We start from the raw sequence: 20,675 nt of genomic DNA on the forward strand, positions 1-20,675 counted from the left end.
GCAAACTCTTCAGCTCCTCTCCAGAGGCTCCCTGTGGAGTTTAAACATGGAAATGAATAAATGAGTTTTTGTTTACATTTTCATTTTTATTTATCATTGTTGTAGGTCTACGGTACGACGGTACGACGGTACGACGGTACGACGGAGTATTAGGGCCACATTGAGGGAAAAATAAATCTGAGATTTACAGAATAAAGTCATAATATTATGAAAATAAAATCATAAGTTTACGAGGAAGAAAGTCGTAATATTATAAAGTAGTAATGTTACATGTTATTTTCTTTATTCTCGTAATATTCTGACTTTATTGTGTAAATCTCAGATGTGTTTTCCCTCAATGTGGCCCTAATACTCCGTAGTACATTGTCTCTTTGGCCCTCACTGCATTAGACTGATATACTATATACTGAGACTATAAACTGTGTTACCTTCATCACAATGATCACATGTTTTGCGGCTCCAGGCAATTTTCTTTGCCTAAAATGGCTCTTTTGATAGTAAAGGTTACATCTGTTTTGGACTATCTGTTTTTTTTATTATTATTTCTCTCTGAATTAATCACATATCAGATCAAAATAAGTAATTTAAAACGAATAAGAGGAAGACCAAGGCACCCTTTAACCTTGTTTTTTCGATACAACAGACACAAACAAATCTTTTTTTTTTTTATTTGGGGCAAAAATCAAATAACAGAAATTCAGTTTGATTTCTTGTTTTCTATTCTTACTGACAAAACTAATTTACCACTCAAGCCTTTCCCATTTCCCAAATTGTACGGCTGTCAGTTGTCAGTCAGCTTTAACAGCTGTTTATGTCTGAACTGATCTAATACTAATAAAGACACTCAGTTCTTCTCAGTGGCAGAGCAGCAGTGTTTCCTCTCTGTAGTCTGCTACCTGTTTAACAAACACCTACACATGAATAACAGCTGCAGTCTGTATTTCTGCTGTGGACTGAGTCCTGCTCAGAGGACCAGGAACCATCTCTACTGGATCAATATCTTTATATTATTTATTTATTATTGGCGTCTGTATTTACTGATATTCTGACAGTAGAAGTTATGTATTAGGCTGAATGTTTAAGGGAAAATTTAAATAATGTAACTCATATCAGGAATTATCAGCCTCATGTGACTGAATGGAAATGAGGATAAATGATGTAAAAGGTATAAAAGACAGATTCTCCTTCTCTCTCTGACTTTAACTGGATCCTTAATAAAAGTTCATGTCCGTCTGTCTCCATCTATCTATCTATCTATCTATCTATCTATCTATCTATCTATCATCCATCCATCTATCTATCTATCTATCTATCTATATCTATATCTATCTATCTATCTATATCTATATCTATCTATCTATCTATCTATCTATCTATCTATCTATCTATCTATATATCTATCTATCTATCTATCTATCTATCTATCTATCTATCTATCTTGCATTGGTGGCTATGATGCCCTTTAGCCTTTATGATTATAAATTAATAATTCATTATTATTAGTGAGAGGTGCCGCACATCATTTTATGATCTCCAATGACAATAAAAATGTTCTTCATATAAAATATAAAAAAAATATGGTGCATGGATTTTAAAGTAATGTAACGGTGATTTATTGTATTTCCTGTTCATGTGCATGTCAACAGTAGTTACAGAGAATGACCAGCAGGTGTCGCACTGTGAAGCTCCTCATTAATAGATTTGTACACTCAGTGGGTCCTCTTAAACCATCTATAGTGCATGGTCTATAGTGCATGGTCTATAGTGCACGGTCTATAGTACACGATCTATAGTGCACGGTCTATAATGTATGGTCTATAGTGCATGGTGTATAGTGCACAGTCTATAGTGCATGGTCTATAGTGCACGGTCTATAGTGCATGGTCTATAGTGCATGGTCTTTAGTGCACGGTCTATAGTGCATGGTCTATAATGTATGGTCTATAGTGCACGGTCTATAATGTATGGTCTATAGTGCATGGTCTATAGTGCACGATCTATAGTGCACGGTCTATAATGTATGGTCTATAGTGCATGGTCTATAGTGCACAGTCTATAGTGCACAGTCTATAGTGCATGGTCTATAGTGCATGGTCTATAGTGCACGGTCTATAGTGCATGGTCTTTAGTGCACGGTCTATAGTGCATGGTCTATAATGTATGGTCTATAGTGCACGGTCTATAGTGCATGGTCTATAATGTATGGTCTATAGTGCACGGTCTATAGTGCACGGTCTATAGTGCATGGTCTTTAGTGCACGGTCTATAGTGCATGGTCTATAATGTATGGTCTATAGTGCACGGTCTATAGTGCATGGTCTATAATGTATGGTCTATAGTGCACGGTCTATAGTGCACGGTCTATAGTGCATGGTCTTTAGTGCACGGTCTATAGTGCACGGTCTATAATGTATGGTCTATAGTGCATGGTCTTTAGTGCACGGTCTATAGTGCACAGTCTATGATGTATGGTCTATAGTGCATGGTCTATAGTGCAGTCTATAGTGCAGTTTATAGTACACGGTCTATAGTGCACAGTCTATAGTGCACGGTCTATAGTGCACGGTCTATAGTGCATTTAGGACGTGTCCAACTCCACTTTTGTTAGTTAAAGCGGTGCATAATCTGGATGCAACATAAGAGAAGTAAGAGAATGAGAACTAAACGTTTCATGACCACGGGTGGACATGAAGTTATGTGAATTGGTCGCATATATAGTGGAGCTGCACCGTTACCGAGCCCTCTGTGCCGACCCGGCAGCCGGCACTTCTCCTGTCTTGTTGTGACAGCTGTGTTCGGCGTCACGCTGTGCAACTCTAGGAAATTAATCTTTTTTTTTCACACTTCACAACTTTGAGGCTGCAGCTGGTGGATGTCTGTCCACATTTAAAGGGGAACACCACCTAAATAAAGAAGTCCAATATATTACTTCCATGGCCGAGTAAAGGTCAAAGGTCAATAAGTGAGAACATGAGCTCCTCTTTCTCAAAACCAGAAACCACAGAAGTAAAAATTGTGATGTCATAGGTCAGGGGTCAGCAACCTTTACTATCTAAAGACACATTTTAGGCACAAAAAAAAATAATCTGTCTGTAGCCGCAAATCATGTGATCATTGTGATGAAGGTAACACAGTTTATAGTCTAAGTATATAGAATATCAGTCTAATGCAGTGAGGGCCAAAGAGACAATGTACTACGGAGTATTAGGACCACATTGAGGGGAAACACATCTGAGATTTACACAATAAAGTCGTAATATTAGGAGAATAAAGTCATAACTTTACGAGAAAAAAAGAAAATAACACATAAAATTACTACTTTATAATATTATGACTTTATTCTCTAAATCTCGGATTTATTTTTTTTCCTCAATGTGGCCCTAATACTCCGTCGTACCGTCGTACCATAGACCTACAACAATGATCAATAAAAATGAAAATGTAAACAAAAGACAGTTATTCATTTCCATGTTTAAACTCCACAGAGAGCCACTGGAGAGGAGCTGAAGAGACGCAGGTTGCTGACCCCTGACCTCTGACCCCTGGTTTATGGTGATCTCTGTTGTTCGGGTTAGTGAAGCCAGATAAGGAGAAGATACTCTGGGTGTGTTGAACTTCGTAGTTCAGACCTGCGGTTTCTCGTTTACATGTAAGAAATCACGTGACTGCAGAAAGCTGTCTGTAACCTCTTTATTGATGTGCATGTAAAAACAGTGACAGCACCGTGTCATCATGGACGAGGTTCTGGCTGCATGTTTTATTGATGTTGTGTCCAAACGGCCCAGTGTGTATGACGACCAGGAAATCAGTAACAGTAACAGTTGACAAAAACTCCACCAACAGCTTCACCTCGACCGCTGCCAAGGCACGTTCACATTATGTCTGTTCCACGTCTCACTAACAGAAGATAAACAAGCCTACTGGCCTACTGACCTCTGTGACCTCTGTGACCTCTGTGACCTTTACCAAGTACAGATAAATTAGTGAATCAGCCCCCCCGACCTCCTACTCATGTACATCATACTTACTGGACTGGGGGTAAACCGGGCCTCTGACCCGGCATCAGTTATGTTTCCTCCAAAATATGTTTGGCAAAAAAAATAAAATTCTGTTGATATGTGTTTTGAATGAACTCTTGAAAATGTAATTATCCCGTAAAAAGAGATGCATATCTGCAGCGGTCGCTGGCTCGGCATTAAACACTGACTAGTCTATGAAAATACTTAAAGAAGCAGCTGGACTGGATCAGCGTTCGGCCTCTCTAGTGAGTGAAAACACACATTCAGAACAGAACAGACGATGTGTTTCAGTGTCTGGCAACAACAGAACATCTCTCCATTTATGTACCAAAGGAAGATCATCTTCCATCCTATTAGATCCAGATCTGACCCATCCGGATCAGAGTCCACAGTGGTATATGTACCGTGTCCTTGGCTGTGCAAACAACAGAACCTCCCACTGGGCTGACTGACAGTCACCGTGGTGGTTCTGGTACCTGGGCTGGCCTCCCCCTCGCCTCTGATCTCATCTGTAACAGACTGGTCAGATGGGGGTGTTGGGCAGATGTCCGTTAGAGCCGGTGAGCGCCCCGTTACAGGCCGGCCCACTGGCCTGTCCGTTGCGTTTGCTCAGAAACTGGCTCCCCCTGAGGGCCTCCTGCTCCATGGGGGTCCTTCTGTCAGAGTCTCTGGTTGGAGTTCCCGCCTGCGGGGCCGTTCGGCCGCGGCAGCGCTGTCTGATGACGTACAGAAGCATCGTGATGAGCAGACTGAGGCAGAGCACCAGTAGAACCGACACGACCATCAGCTCCTTCAGGTAGCAGGGTCCTCGGGCCGACAGCAGGGGCTCCCCGTCCCGGAGCTCCCCGTCCCGGAGCTCCCCGTCCCGGAGCTCCTCGTCCCGGAGCTCCCCGTCCCGGAGCTCTGCCTCTTTCTGCCCAGACCCCTTCGTCCACAGGGTCACGTTTCTGCCCCGCTGTCTAGTGGTGAGCTGGGCGTCCCTGCTGGACAGCGTCGGCTCAGTCTCTCCTTGTCTCGTTTCTGTTCTTTTCGGTCCCACAGACGCATGCAGTCCAGACCCGGGCCCGGCCACGGCCTTCGTGGTGGGTACCGGGTGCGTCTGAGGCCAGGCGTAGCTGGTTGGAGGTTGAGCCACGGGGCTGCTCTTCTGTTTGACGTGATAGACGGCCATCGTCTGTTGGTAGCCGTTCTCGGTGGACAGGCAGAGGTAGTGGCCCAGCGTGGCGGGCGTGGCCACGAAGCTCAGACTCCCATCCTCCAGGTGCAGGTACAGGTCTGAGGACAGCCGGCTGTTGGGACGCTCCCACAGCTGCTGGGAGAGCTGCGACGCCGCGGGACACTGCAGCCGCACCACTTCGTTCAGAGACACCGACACCGGTTCACCTGCAGGACATGAGGACGATATACAGATTACTAAGCTAAAACAGAGAGGAAGCAGGGTGCAGGGTGCAGGGTGCAGGGTGCAGGGTGCAGGGTGCAGGGTGCAGGGTGCAGGGTGCGTAAAGCTAATGTGATGGAGGAGCAGAGTGTCACTTACCTGCAGGCAGTTTGTTTGGACCAAACCTGGCTCTGTGTGTAAATGCAGTGTTGCACGCCTCTTCAATGTTCCCTCTGTCTACGTCTTGGCCTCTGAGGAGGGAGAACTACAGTCAGTACAGAACGCCGGTACAACGGTCATATTAAAGCCAGTTCCATTTCTTTTGTCGTTAGTTTATTGCCGTTATTGTTTCCTTGTCTTTGCTGCTGTCTGTCTGCCGGGTCCAGACCTTTGAATCCGTCCACTCCACTGAGTTCCAGTTGACTGACTCCTCTGACATCATCACATGAAACGGCAGTTTCTTGGTTGAAAAAGCAATCTAGCCAATCAGCGCCGGGGACGGGACTAACACGGTTGTCAAGCATTGTCAACATGGATGTATAAAGAGAACCGGATCCAGCGTTGGAGGTTTTCAACAACACAATGGCTGAATGGTGTGGTACTCACAGACTGGTCTGGGTGCTGGAGGCCTCCACACAGGCCCTGCTGGCCGGGTCCCAACCACAGAACGGGTCTCGGGCCAGAACACACTGAGGACAGGTCCAGTAGAAAGAGCAGTTGGCTGTTGGAACTCTCACCACACCCTCTGACGTGCCAACGTAGATCACACCCTGCAGCAGGACAGAATGAGATCAGAACAACTACAACAGGACGCTGAGACGGTTCCACATGACCCGCTCTGTGAAGACTGACCCGACCGTGATGTCTGCTGTAACGGTATGAAATGAAATCAGTGAGGTGATTCACATGGACGGGTGTCTCGTCTGTAGTTGGGTCCAACCAGACTCTGAGTATATGGTTGAACCGTGTTCAGTCAGTCTGTGAATTTGTGGCTAAACTCTCTTGTGGTTAATGTTAAATCCAGTAAGTCTTTCTGAATGTTCTGCAGTAGCCAGTCGTGTGCTGGTCGTCGACGAGGTGGGTGAACTACCAGGTAGGTTACAGAGGAGGAAGTGGGTATACTCTCATATATTCTAATCTTCTAATGGCTCTTTGGCTGAACAGGGTGCTGCCATCTGACCTTGTCTCGGCTCGGTCTCACTTGTAAAAGCTGTTTTAATCTCAATGTGATGTCCTCATTAAATGAAGGTTATATATGGTGCGTGAGGTCGTTGATGAGCAGACGTCAAGCTGTGGATTGGTATCTCTGATGGTGTCTAGTCTAAATAATAAAGTAAATGTGTACCTTGGGTATGGAGAGCTTCAGGCTCTTGATGAGCTGAGGCGGCTCAAAGACCTGGACCTCCTCTATGATGTGGGCGCCGCTCTGCAGCAGCACTGCTTTGTGAAGGTAACCAGACTCTGGAACAAAGACAAGAGAAAACACAACAGATTTAATACTATTACAGCACCTCGGGGAGTCCACAGTCGCCGGGGTGAAACATGATCCAGCGTGCGTCTGCGTCATTGTGCAGCGTAACTGTGGGAAAGCATCAATAAGAGGAATCAATAGTCAGAGATTCTTCCTCGTACCACTAGAGAGAGCAGTTTGAGAACCACTGAATTAAAGATGGAGCGTTCTACAGCGTGTGGCTTCTCCTTATGAACAGATGATGCTTAAAAACAGGACATAGTGTGTGATAGCGGCCTGCCTCCCATGTGGCCTACCTGTCAGCAGGAACAGGACGGTGTAGTCTCTGTTGTTGGCAGCCGTGACTCTCTGGACGGTCAGGTGACTGTAGTTGTGCTCAGCAGACACCATCGTCAGACTTCTTCCAACCGGCAGCACGCTGTCGTCTGCCAGGAAGTTCTCTTTGACGAAGCGCAGGGCGTTGTCAGACGCATTGTGGAGGCCACACTACCACACAAAGAGGCACTTTCACATTAATACATATTAAACTACATTTATTTGTATTAGAATGAAACTTAGAGGTTAATTAAACCCACTAATTCACTTCAATTCAACTTATTCATACATATAGATTTTTATTTTTATTGGCACTCTTTATGTTTGTACTCTCTACGGTGGCCGAGAAGGTCAAACGAATGCAAACGCCACAACGCAAATTCATTGCAACGTGGCTTTAGCATTTGCGTCGTGGCTTTAGCATTTGCGTCGTGGCTTTAGCATTTGCGTCGTGGCTTTAGCATTTGCGTCGTGGCTTTAGCATTTGTGTCGTGGCTTTAGCATTTGTGTCGTGGCTTTAGCATTTGCGTCGTGGCTTTAGCATTTGTGTCGTGGCTTTAGCATTTGTGTCGTGGCTTTAGCATTTGTGTCGTGGCTTTAGCATTTGTGTCGTGGCTTTAGCATTTGTGTCGTGGCTTTAGCATTTGTGTCGTGGCTTTAGCATTTGTGTCGTGGCTTTAACATTTGTGTCGTGGCTTTAGCATTTGTGTCGTGGCTTTAGCATTTGTGTCGTGGCTTTAGCGTTTGCGTCGTGGCTTTAGCATTTGCGTCGTGGCTTTAGCATTTGTGTCGTGGCTTTAAAATTTGCGTCGTGGCTTTAGCATTTGTGTCGTGGCTTTAAAATTTGCGTCGTGGCTTTAGCATTTGCGTCGTGGCTTTAGCATTTGTGTCGTGGCTTTAGCATTTGTGTCGTGGCTTTAACATTTGTGTCGTGGCTTTAGCATTTGCGTCGTGGCTTTAGCATTTGTGTCGTGGCTTTAGCATTTGTGTCGTGGCTTTAGCATTTGTGTCGTGGCTTTAGCATTTGTGTCGTGGCTTTAACATTTGCGTCGTGGCTTTAACATTTGTGTCGTGGCTTTAGCATTTGTGTCGTGGCTTTAGCATTTGCGTCGTGGCTTTAACATTTGTGTCGTGGCTTTAGCATTTGTGTCGTGGCTTTAGCATTTGCGTCGTGGCTTTAGCATTTGTGTCGTGGCTTTAACATTTGTGTCGTGGCTTTAGCATTTGTGTCGTGGCTTTAGCATTTGCGTCGTGGCTTTAGCATTTGTGTCGTGGCTTTAGCATTTGCGTCGTGGCTTTAGCATTTGCGTCGTGGCTTTAGCATTTGTGTCGTGGCTTTAGCATTTGTGTCGTGGCTTTAACATTTGTGTCGTGGCTTTAGCATTTGTGTCGTGGCTTTAGCATTTGTGTCGTGGCTTTAGCATTTGTGTCGTGGCTTTAGCATTTGCGTCGTGGCTTTAGCATTTGAGTCGTGGCTTTAGCATTTGCGTCGTGGCTTTAGCATTTGCGTCGTGGCTTTAGCATTTGTGTCGTGGCTTTAGCATTTGTGTCGTGGCTTTAGCATTTGCGTCGTGGCTTTAACATTTGTGTCGTGGCTTTAGCATTTGCGTCGTGGCTTTAACATTTGCGTCGTGGCTTTAGCATTTGCGTCGTGGCTTTAACATTTGCGTCGTGGCTTTAGCATTTGTGTCGTGGCTTTAACATTTGCGTCGTGGCTTTAGCATTTGCGTCGTGGCTTTAGCATTTGTGTCGTGGCTTTAACATTTGTGTCGTGGCTTTAGCATTTGTGTCGTGGCTTTAGCATTTGCGTCGTGGCTTTAGCATTTGCGTCGTGGCTTTAGCATTTGCGTCGTGGCTTTAGCATTTGCGTCGTGGCTTTAGCATTTGTGTCGTGGCTTTAGCATTTGTGTCGTGGCTTTAGCATTTGTGTCGTGGCTTAGCATTTGTGTCGTGGCTTTAGCATTTGTGTCGTGGCTTTAGCATTTGCGTCGTGGCTTTAGCATTTGTGTCGTGGCTTTAGCATTTGCGTCGTGGCTTTAGCATTTGTGTCGTGGCTTTAGCATTTGCGTCGTGGCTTTAGCATTTGTGTCGTGGCTTTAGCATTTGCGTCGTGGCTTTAGCATTTGCGTCGTGGCTTTAGCATTTGTGTCGTGGCTTTAGCATTTGTGTCGTGGCTTTAGCATTTGCGTCGTGGCTTTAGCATTTGCGTCGTGGCTTTAGCATTTGCGTCGTGGCTTTAGCATTTGCGTCGTGGCTTTAGCATTTGTGTCGTGGCTTTAGCATTTGCGTCGTGGCTTTAGCATTTGTGTCGTGGCTTTAGCATTTGCGTCGTGGCTTTAGCATTTGTGTCGTGGCTTTAGCATTTGTGTCGTGGCTTTAGCATTTGCGTCGTGGCTTTAGCATTTGCGTCGTGGCTTTAGCATTTGTGTCGTGGCTTTAGCATTTGCGTCGTGGCTTTAGCATTTGTGTCGTGGCTTTAAAATTTGTGTCGTGGCTTTAGCATTTGTGTCGTGGCTTTAGCATTTGCGTCGTGGCTTTAGCATTTGTGTCGTGGCTTTAGCATTTGTGTCGTGGCTTTAGCATTTGCGTCGTGGCTTTAGCATTTGTGTCGTGGCTTTAGCATTTGCGTCGTGGCTTTAGCATTTGTGTCGTGGCTTTAGCATTTGTGTCGTGGCTTTAAAATTTGCGTCGTGGCTTTAGCATTTGCGTCGTGGCTTTAGCATTTGTGTCGTGGCTTTAAAATTTGCGTCGTGGCTTTAGCATTTGTGTCGTGGCTTTAAAATTTGCGTCGTGGCTTTAGCATACGTTCGACACTTCTCGGCCACCGTACTCTTTCCTACTTTCCAACAAATGCTGCGAAAGTTTCCCTCGGGATAAATAAAGTTCTATCTGATGAATTAGAAGAGATCATTTACCGCTCCTGGGTTTGCGACCTTCTCTTGGACCCGTGTGCTCCACTGTAACGTGTCCCGGTTCAGGACTTTGTAGTTACCAGAGAAAACTGATTTGATGTCATTCAGGCGGAACGAACACACCGCTGACCGTCCAGAGTTGACAAACCTAGTTATTGGGAAGAAACGACACTATGAACGAGAGCTAAAGACAAAATCCACATGATGCACACATTACAGCAACATCTGTGTAGATAAATCAGAATGTCAGCCCGGGGTCAGGCTGCGTTCACACAGAGTTACACCACCAAAACCATGACGCTGTGGGGGAACAGGCCACCACAGCTTCAGGGAATGTAGATTACTGTTCTGATTACTGTATGGATCAGGACCCTTTAGCTGACTGACCACTGGGAGGTGAAGATGCCATAAAAGAGTGTGTCGTCTGCAGGAGCTCCCTCTGCTGGTGGGAGGGTGTCGATGTCCTGGATCACGTTGTACGGCAGCTCATTCTCAGACTGGCACAACAGCTGAGCTTTGGCAAACGTGGTCCAGCGTCGCTGCAGCGTCCGCTGACCTCCAACATCACTCTGACACAAAGGAGGAGGAGGAGAAGGTATCAAGCAAGAACACAGCACACTGCAACCTGTTGTTGTCTTAACCGACTCCGTCCCGTTGTTTTCACCCTTACCATGCAGATCTGAGAGACACGAGAAACTATAAACTTGTCGATGAAGTCGTACTCTCTGCCCACTTCGCTGAAGAAGAAGTAGATTTTCTCCTCATCGGGAATGAAACTGGAGCTGACGAAGGTCGGATCTGTAGCAGACAGATCGCAAAAGATGCCGAAGATCATTCATTAAATCATTCAAATAAAAAGATGTCACTACGTTGTTTGAGTCCACGCATTAGGACGGCAAATCTAACCTCATTAAAATCATGATACTACTTCTTAAACTGCTGTGGTCAACGTATGTTCCATTTCACCATCGAGACGATCGATGCATGTCGGGGTATTAACTCATCTTTCTTCTTTTTTTTTTCATCACAAACAAAAAAAGTAACACCTACAGACAGACTCACAAACATACCAACCCCACAACAAGAAAACAAGCATCAAATAAAATAATAATTAAAAAATAAAAATAAAATAATAAATAAATAGTAACAATAAAAATAATTATTTATATATATATATATATATATATATTTTTTTAATTAACTTATCTTTCTAACCGTGGCAGGCACCGATCCTGTTCTCGCTTGTTGTTTTTATTCTCTCAGTTTTTATTCCTCACATACTGATTCCAATCAAGAACGAGGTTAAGAGCAGCGTGATCCTGTTAAACTGCACCTAAAATATCACTGTCAATATAACCAATGTTACTTAATGTTCAATATCACGCGCAATATTACTTTTCTATTTTAGTTTACTTATTTCATTAAATTACTTTCATTGTTATTCTATTTGGCGCTGCGGTTAGTTTCATTTCTTGTACACGTAATACTTTTGTTTTTATTCTTATGTTGTTGTAATTTTCTTTCAGGATTAATAAAGTTCTGTTTCATCGTATCTTTTCAGTAATGTTAACCAGCAGCACTCTCACATTCTCATTGATACAGTTCTCTTCACAACAGTTATGACTACCATGTGTTTCATTTAGAACCGGGGTCACTCACCCTCCAGCCATCCCAACGTATCGTCCAGCTTCAGGTCGACGCGCCGGCCCTCACTGAGGTGGCGGGAGATGACCGGGCGGTTCCCCCTGTAGTCTGCCACCGTCCCGGTGTAAAGCTCTCCATCTGAGAAACAGAAGCACGATACTGAAGAGCAGAAATAATAAGCCATGCCCCTTTAAAAGGAACAGTTATTGGTTTCCTATCAGGGAAACATCTAATATTAGAGGTGCTGCAGTCCGAGACCATGATGTGAAAGTGGTATTGTTGATGTGAAAGGGGTATAAAGTAGCATCCACATTTTCCTTTCAACTTGCCTCAGCTAACGTTTGATTCTAGCAGCTGTGGCATCGCTGCCTCACCTACCTACGATGATAGCAGTGTTGCGTTGGTAGGGGTCGTAGGGGCAGCGACCTCTTCCTTCGTCAGGCTTCAGGCTCATCGTTAACGTCTCCGAGTTCTGGACAGGAAAGAGGAAAAAGTCGAGCTGATATCAAACTAAATAAAGATGTACGGAGAAGTCAAAGCACATCACAACACATCTCATCACATCACATCACATCACATCACATCACATCACATCTCATCTCATCACATCACATCACATCACATCACATCACATCACATCACATCACATCACATCACATCACATCTCATCACATCACATCTCATCTCATCTCATCACATCACATCACATCTCATCTCATCACATCACATCACATCACATCACATCTCATCTCATCACATCACATCACATCTCATCACATCTCATCTCATCTCATCTCATCTCATCACATCTCATCACATCACATCTCATCTCATCTCATCTCATCACATCTCATCACATCACATCACATCACATCTCATCTCATCACATCTCATCTCATCTCATCTCATCTCATCACATCACATCACATCACATCTCATCACATCACATCACATCTCATCACATCACATCTCATCACATCACATCACATCACATCACATCACATCTCATCTCATCACATCACATCACATCACATCACATCACATCTCATCTCATCACATTGAGCCGACTGCTTGTAAAGATAATCTGTAAATGGTTGAAATCCTTAAACAGTGAAGATCTTCATCCTGTCACAATGTTACAGTTTTTCTCGATTGTTTACACACATTTTCTGAAAGCATGCCTCATACTCTCAGAACTCTACACACAAATCCAAAAACACACACACAATGGGCAAAACCCCTCAATTCTCCTGCAAAATGAAACTTTACATTCAAAACAATGTTATTTCTTCTCAAAATGGTATTTTGTTTTCAAATGACACACACAAACCATCATATGAATAGACATTTATAAGAACCAGTTGAACACTGATGTGCTCAATGTAAAACACTATGATGAATGGAAACACTTCTTCTCCATTCATCATGATGACTTAGGGCTTTTTTTTGTTCAGTGTTACACTTACTACAGACAGTACATACATAAGTGTGTTGTAAAATATTTTAGAATATTGTTTTTATACTCAGAACACACAAATACACGGTAACAAATATATTTTATTTTCCCCACAAAAACAATGTACACAGTGTACATCCCAACCAACACAAAGTTGCACATACAGTGGTCTACATACAAAACAACAGAGGAATTTACTGTATACAGTTACAGTAAAAAAAACTATGCTGCATCCTCTCTTCTGTTTCGGTCTGGCCACAGCACCTCATCCACATCACAAGCAATGTTTGCCCTGGCCAAGCAGCGGGGGAAATATCGCTTAGCATGTCGAATCCAGCCATGAAAAGCATCAACTGATTGCTAATTGTAACACTGTGTGACAGGTGTTTGCCCATGTGATGAGTCAGTGTGCATAGTAGGGCAATTGACTTTAGAATTTTGAATGACAGTGTGTTCCTTGTGAAAACGAGATTTTCTTCATGAAAATTGTGCCAAATGCAGAGCATTGTGTGTAGTGTTTTGAAAAAAGTGTGTTTTAGAACTGCAATTTGAGTGTAAAGCAGGAATTGTGCTTGTAGTTTAGCAGAATTGGTTCAGGGGGTTGGTGCATGAGTTACATGTTGTGGTCATTGTGTGTCAAGTACCAGTATTTGTGTGTAAACAATTGAGAAAAACTGTAAACAAACCAGTCAGTTTACATCGTCCGTGTAAACAAACTCACGATGTAGGTGCAGCGTGGACTGAAGGCAAATGTTCCACAGGCGTAGATGTGGGTGGTGTTCAAGAACTGCAGCACACGGATGAAGTTGGGACAGTCGGCCTAAAAAAAAAACACACATCAAGTCAGACGTCTCAGTGAAACCAGAAAGTACAGGAAGCAGCGTGTTCCTTTGGATTATACTGAACATTAAGATCGCTGGTCAAAGTCTGTTTCACCCACTAACAAATCACACTGACTAAACTAAAGATTAGTGACTGCTGCTACAGCAGAGGTCAGAGGTCAGAGGTCAGCAACCTGCAGCTCGTTAGCTCCTTTCCAGTGGCTCCCTGTGGACTTTTTTTCTAGTAAAGTTATGACTTTATTCTCGTAATATTACGACTTTTATTGTGTAAATCTCAGATGCGTTTTCCCTCAATGTGGCCGTAATACTCCGTAGTCCATTGTCTCTTTGGCCCTCACTGCATTAGACTGATATACTATATACTTAGACTATCAACTGTGTTACCTTCATCACAATGATCACATGATTTGCGGCTCCAGACAGATTATTAATTTTTGTTTTTTGATAGTAAAGGTCGCTGACCCCTAGACTACATGTTGCCCATTAAACATAAACTTCATTGTGATTCTTCTGCTCATTAAAGGAAGAGTAAACGGTGGCTGTGTGTTACTGATAGGCTCGTCTTGTTTGGTTGGTTCTCTGAGTCGAGAGGAGACATTGTGAACTTTGGAGTTTAATCAGTTCACAGTATTTGTACATCAACGGGCGGCTGTGGCTCGGAGGTAGAACGGGTCGTCCACCGATCGAAGTTTCCTTGGGCCAGATACTGAATCCCAACATGCTCCCAAAGGCCGTCGGTGTGTGAATGCTGACATGTCCTTTAAACCGCTCTGAGTGGTCGGTAGACTTGAAAGACGCAATATATATAAATGCAAAGTCCATTTACCATTTACATCAGCACAAATCACTGTACTTGCCATTTTCTTGCCTTTCATGGAACATTGTTCGATGTCTGTCTCTGAAGGGCTCCAGTCCAGCTGAAAGAAGAGGAGAGCAGCTGAGATCTACATCCATCTGAAGCTGGGTGACACTGTACCATGTTAGAGATGTTGTTGTGTACTTCCGACTTTGACTGTACGAGGAGATTGATGTGATGTAAAGACAAAGCTCACGATTCATGTGATCACACTGTAATGTGTGAAATAGAAAAAAGAAACACACCCGGCGGCTCCTGCGGACCGTTCAGGCTGTTGACAGTTGTCGATAAAGATTAGTTTGAAAGCTCCGAGGCAGGTAAAGTTTGTTTGCTAGCAGAGGTCTGTACATTTAAAATGTAGTGGAAGTGATTAGGAACTAAAGTAATGATGACTCTTCTCAGTTTAGGTTATGAGTGTTGCTCCCTCACCTTAGTCCTCAGTGTGATGGTGTCCTTGTGGCTAACATCCAGCGCTAACACAGCGTCCCGGGCTCCTACGTACAGCACGTCTCCGTCCTCGCTCAGCAGCAGAGTGGTGGTGTTGCTGACATCGTGGATACTGAAGCAGGTGAGATGTCTCCCAGGACTTCCTGTTGTTTCACAGCAATTAACTCTGATTAGTTTCCATTCAATAACCACAGACCGTTAAAAGCATCTAGATGTCAACAGGCTGTGATCTGCTCAGAGCATTCAGCGTCCACATGTCAAACATCCTGAATGTGGCGATGAGGTGTTTTTGTCCGTAGGCTCCGGTAAATCAGTTTCAGTCAATGAGCGATGATGTCACCAACAAACAATAAGACTTCTGTAGGTCAAATATATACAGGTGTAATATGTTGTAGTATATTCATGATGACATTGTGCTGATTCTGCTCTCTAACTCTCAGGTGTTGAGATGGAGATTATTGCTGTTGTGGAATCTTCTTCATACGTGTAAAGACCGCTGTGCAGCGTATCGGTGTCCCATAAGCCCTCAAACTGGACTTCCTGTTTGTTTTTCATCTTCTCACCTACGGATGCACTGATACCGATACCAGTATCGGGTATCGGGTCCGATACTGTGCTCATGTACTCGTACTCGCAAAACGGCTCTGATACAAGGGCAACGATACTACTTTACGGCGGCGTGACGTTAACCTCTCGTCACCATCTTTCGGGTCCTATCGCACGCGCTCACGCTCCACCTCCCCGACGGTGCGGGCGAGACGGGCCGGTGGTGCGCCCGACCCCGCGGGGCCGGGATCCCACCTCACCCTCACTTTCATGGCGCCACGGGGTTTTGCTTGCACCCTCTGACTCGCGCGTGCGTTAGACTCCTTGGTCTGTGTTTCAAGACGGGTCGGGCGGGTTGCCGACATCGCCGTAGACCCCTGGCACCTTTTACGTGGGCCGAGCTCCGCTCTGGACAGTCCGTCCCGGTGACACTTTGTCCACGGTCCCGGGAAGCACCTTCGCCCCGAGCCTTTCCAAGCCGACCTAGAGCCGGTGGCGGCGCACCGCCTCGTATGCGGGACTCCCCAGCCTGCCGTGTGTCGTTCACACCCTCCAGCTGGCTGTTAACGAGGGTCTTTAGACACAGAGAAGTACTCGTATCGGTACTCTGAAAAAAAGTGTTATCGGTGCATCCCTACTCTCACCTGGACCCTCAACAACTTGGCCACACCCAACACAGTCCCTTTTTTATGCGTAGTGTTATTGTCAGTCTAAAAATGACTAAACACAATGCATCATCTACTTCATAAAACATTTGCACATCCTTCTTTAACTTTAGAAACGTGCACTGCTTTAACAGCGGCTCGCGGCCTTCCTCTTCTCGTCTTTATCGGCCGTGATGCTACCCTTATAAAAGTGTTTTTGTTTTGCCAGCAGGATGAATAAAGAAGAACAAAGTCTTTACTCACCCAGAGGGAAGGAGACTCTGGGAGTCAGTCTGGACAGACACGGGCTCAGAAAACCCAGCAGGGCCACGATGAGAGACAGCAGGCCGGGACTCTCCATTACAGCAGGAATGAGGGAGTCTGACCTAGATCACATTTAAGGTCAGAGAGCGATCCGATCGCTGTTGTCTGATGTTCATCCAGAGGGTCAGGGACTCGTTAGGAGGGGCGGAGATCGTAGCTGAAGCCACATACTCTGGCTTCTACAGCAGACCATCACTGGACCTGAGACAGACAGACAGACAGACAGTCAGACAGTCACACAGACAGGTGGGTGTGCATTCTGTCTTTTACAAACGATTCCTCAGTTTGACAGATTATTGTCAGATGAGACATTGTGTGCAGCGCAGCAGTGTGTCTCAATGTGTGCATACAGTTGAGACACACTGCTTCGTCATTGAGCCCTCGAACTTTGATCCTCTTGCTCAAATATCACGTCGCAGTACGTCAACGAGCCGTCATCAGGCTGTCTCATCTGTCTCTGCTCTCTCGGCGGCTCAGTCGATGTGATGTATCTACCGTAGGGCAGAACACCCAGAAAAGCGTGCTGGCTTGCATACTGCAAAAATGTACCGGATGCATGTGTTGATCGTGGTCCACCGGAAAGGGCGGGACTTCACATCGTAAAACACTTCAGTCAAACTGGACAGAAACAAAGTAAAACTCACCTAAACCGTCGTCGTTACTCTTTCCAACAAACACCAAGTGAGCTTTGGTCGAACTCAACTGTGATTTCACCGAATTTAATGTGAAAAAACGCAGAATCTACATTCCCCCCCCACCCACCCCCCCACGACCCCCACCCCTCTCTCTGCAGGCAGAAGGAGGGAGGCTGGGTGACGCGTCATGAGCGTCATCAGTTACACTGCGCATGTTTTAAAGCCTGTGGTGTTAATGCACAGGCTGAGTGGAGTTATTAAAAACAATTCCCGAAACCAGATCATGATCCGGATTGCCACCAAAATATAATGGATTGTTCATTGTGCCCCCCCCCCCCCCTCCAAAACATTACATTCAAATCCATCACGGACTTTTGGAGTAATCCTACTAACGGACAAACCAACAAACCAACGCCGGTGAAAACATCACGTCCTTCCTTGCCTTCAGCCTTGGCGGAGGAAATAATGATGCCTTCAAATGCGGTTGTGTTTACCGTGTTTACTGTGTTTAGCGTGTTTACCGTGTTTAGCGTGTTTACCGTGTTTACCGTGTTTACCGTGTTTAGCGTGTTTAGCGTGTTTACGAGTTGGGCCCATATCAACGCCCCCTCATGTCGTATTCACGACCTCGGAAGTGGAAAGTTTCTGAAATTTCCGAGTTCACGATTTGTGACGTATTTGCTGACGTTTTCAGAAAATGGCGGAGTCTATGGGAGTTCATCGTTTAACCGACAGAAAGTTTATTTTCTAATTTTAGTAATTTGTCTTCGTCATTTTGAGTGAAATGTTGAAATCCCCGACGGCATCTTCTTTTTTGTCTATTTCCTGCTTTAACATTAACTTTACGTTAACATTAACTTTACGTTAACATTAACTTTACGTTAACATTAACGTTACATTAACATTAACGTTACGTTAATGTTAACGTTCCCGCTCGCTGGCTTGCTGAACTGTTAGCCTCGGTATCTTCTTAACGGCAGACAGTTAAAGTTAACGTTGTCATTTGTTCTCGTTTAAATGTGATTATTAAGCAATAACTATAAGTAGTGGACACAAACTGTAACAGCTGCGTGTTTACGACAGCGTTACTATAACAACTGGTTTATCTTTGGACATGGAGATGTAACGCTACCTGTCAGAGTAACTTTATTAGAGAAGAGTAGCGCAAGGAGTCTTCTTGTTGGAGTCCATGTTGCCTAGCAACGTTCTTCAAGACTAAAACCACTTGAACGCCACGCATGTCGTAAACACCAGTTCTCATGTCGTAAACACCAGTTCTCATGTCGTAAACACCAGTTCTCATGTCGTAAACACCAGTTCCATCTGCAGGCACCATAACACACCGTTTAATTAACACACGTGTGTTGTATGCTCAGTATTATTCATCCTGCATGTATTATAGTTCATCTGTATGTGGTGTTGTAGCTCTGAGTGTAACGTTACTGATCAGACTACAGTGTGATAATAGATAGCTTCAGATAGATTATATATTCATCCTTCAGAGATAAAACACAGACAGAGAGACAACAGACCTCCGAGACCGGAACACGTGTTGAATCACCCGGTCGAGGTTCAGCTGCAGCCAGCCTGCTGACACTATAATAACATTACAATAACATTATAATAACATTATAATAACATTACAATAACATTATAATAACACTATAATAACATTACAATAACATTATAATAACATTACAATAACATTATAATAACACTATAATAACACTACAATAACATTACAATAACATTATAATAACACTATAATAACACTATAATAACATTACAATAACATTATAATAACACTATAATAACATTACAATAACATTATAATAACATTACAATAACATTATAATAACATTATAATAACACTACAATAACATTACAATAACATTATAATAACACTATAATAACACTATAATAACATTACAATAACATTACAATAACACTATAATAACACTATAATAACATTACAATAACATTACAATAACATTACAATAACATTACAATAACATTATAATAACACTATAATAACATTATAATAACACTATAATAACATTATAATACAGCAACACTTTCACCTCCATTATTAAAGAGACCTGATGATGCATCATCGGGAGTTTCTCTTTGTGCAACAGGACGCATTATCTTTAGAACCGGAGAGACAAACAGAGAAAACGTGACAAAGTATCATCTTACATCTCAGCTGGTTGTTTTCCTTCACCACGTGGTCTCCTTCTTCTCCTTCTTCTTCTTCTGCTGCTGCTGATGACGCACTAAGATAAGACCCTCAGTCTGCTGCATCATAACATCATAACTGTGTTTCTGTGTTTCTGCACCGGTTGAACACTGAGAGAGAAGAAACGTGACTCCGTGAGGCGAAACCTCTGTTCAGCTCTTTACTACAACAACAAAGAGAGTCTCCTCCCACCTGGAGCTGCTGCATCCACCCACACTACAGCCTCCACCTACTGGACCTCCACCTACATTACAGCAGCAGCAGCAGGGCCGGAGCAGAGCCTTCCTCAGGCCTGAACACTACATGTTAGAGCCCCCTCTTGGGCTGCAGTCCAATAGTCCTGTTCTCTCTTAGGAAGGTTCCTAACGGACTGAAATGATCCTCTCAGTCTCTCAGCAGCAGCCCTGATGAGAGCTGTTAGAGTCCTCTAAATGCTGAGGAAAGGAGCTTCAATTACTATCTCCTTTAGCAGAGGATACACTGGAGCATCCTTTACCAAAGGAAAGGAGCTTCAATGCTTCCTTTACTATCTCCTTTAGCAGAGGATACACTGGAGCATCCTTTACCAAAGGAAAGGAGCTTCAATGCTTCCTTTATTATCTCCTTTAGCAGAGGACACACTGGAGCATCCTTTACCAAAGGAAAGGAGCTTCAATGTTTCCTTTACTATCTCCTTTAGCAGAGGATACACTGGAGCATCCTTTACCAAAGGAAAGGAGCTTCAATGCTTCCTTTACTATCTCCTTTAGCAGAGGATACACTGGAGCATCCTTTACCAAAGGAAAGGAGCTTCAATGCTTCCTTTATTATCTCCTTTAGCAGAGGATACACTGGAGCATCCTTTACCAAAGGAAAGGAGCTTCAATGCTTCCTTTACTATCTCCTTTAGCAGAGGATACACTGGAGCATCCTTTACCAAAGGAAAGGAGCTTCAATGCTTCCTTTAT

General features: G+C 44.1%; 1 protein-coding gene across 2 annotated transcripts; it reads right to left on the reverse strand.

Moving 5' to 3' along the window:
- Positions 1-3,673: 3,673 nt before the first annotated feature.
- On the reverse strand, positions 3,674-20,009 carry sema4ab (sema domain, immunoglobulin domain (Ig), transmembrane domain (TM) and short cytoplasmic domain, (semaphorin) 4Ab). 2 transcript variants are annotated; one of them, XM_037794613.1, is made up of 16 exons: positions 19,689-20,009; positions 19,022-19,085; positions 16,795-17,055; positions 15,323-15,483; positions 14,895-14,954; positions 13,917-14,015; positions 12,118-12,211; positions 11,755-11,877; positions 10,766-10,893; positions 10,483-10,664; positions 10,099-10,243; positions 7,165-7,354; positions 6,743-6,858; positions 6,004-6,167; positions 5,557-5,648; positions 3,674-5,402 (listed from the first exon to the last, which is right to left on the reverse strand). In XM_037794613.1, the coding sequence occupies exons 3-16, from the start codon at positions 16,889-16,891 to the stop codon at positions 4,543-4,545; spliced, it is 2,511 nt and encodes an 836-aa protein (XP_037650541.1). In that variant the 5' UTR covers positions 16,892-17,055; positions 19,022-19,085; positions 19,689-20,009; the 3' UTR covers positions 3,674-4,542. The 2 variants fall into 2 exon arrangements, with proteins under 2 accessions (XP_037650541.1, XP_037650542.1); XM_037794614.1 differs by lacking the exons at positions 19,022-19,085; positions 19,689-20,009 and having other exon boundaries at positions 16,795-17,561.
- Between the last annotated feature and the right edge of the window lie 666 nt (positions 20,010-20,675).

This window comes from Sebastes umbrosus, chromosome 15, assembly GCF_015220745.1.
Source record: "Sebastes umbrosus isolate fSebUmb1 chromosome 15, fSebUmb1.pri, whole genome shotgun sequence".
Lineage (NCBI taxonomy): Eukaryota > Metazoa > Chordata > Actinopteri > Perciformes > Sebastidae > Sebastes > Sebastes umbrosus.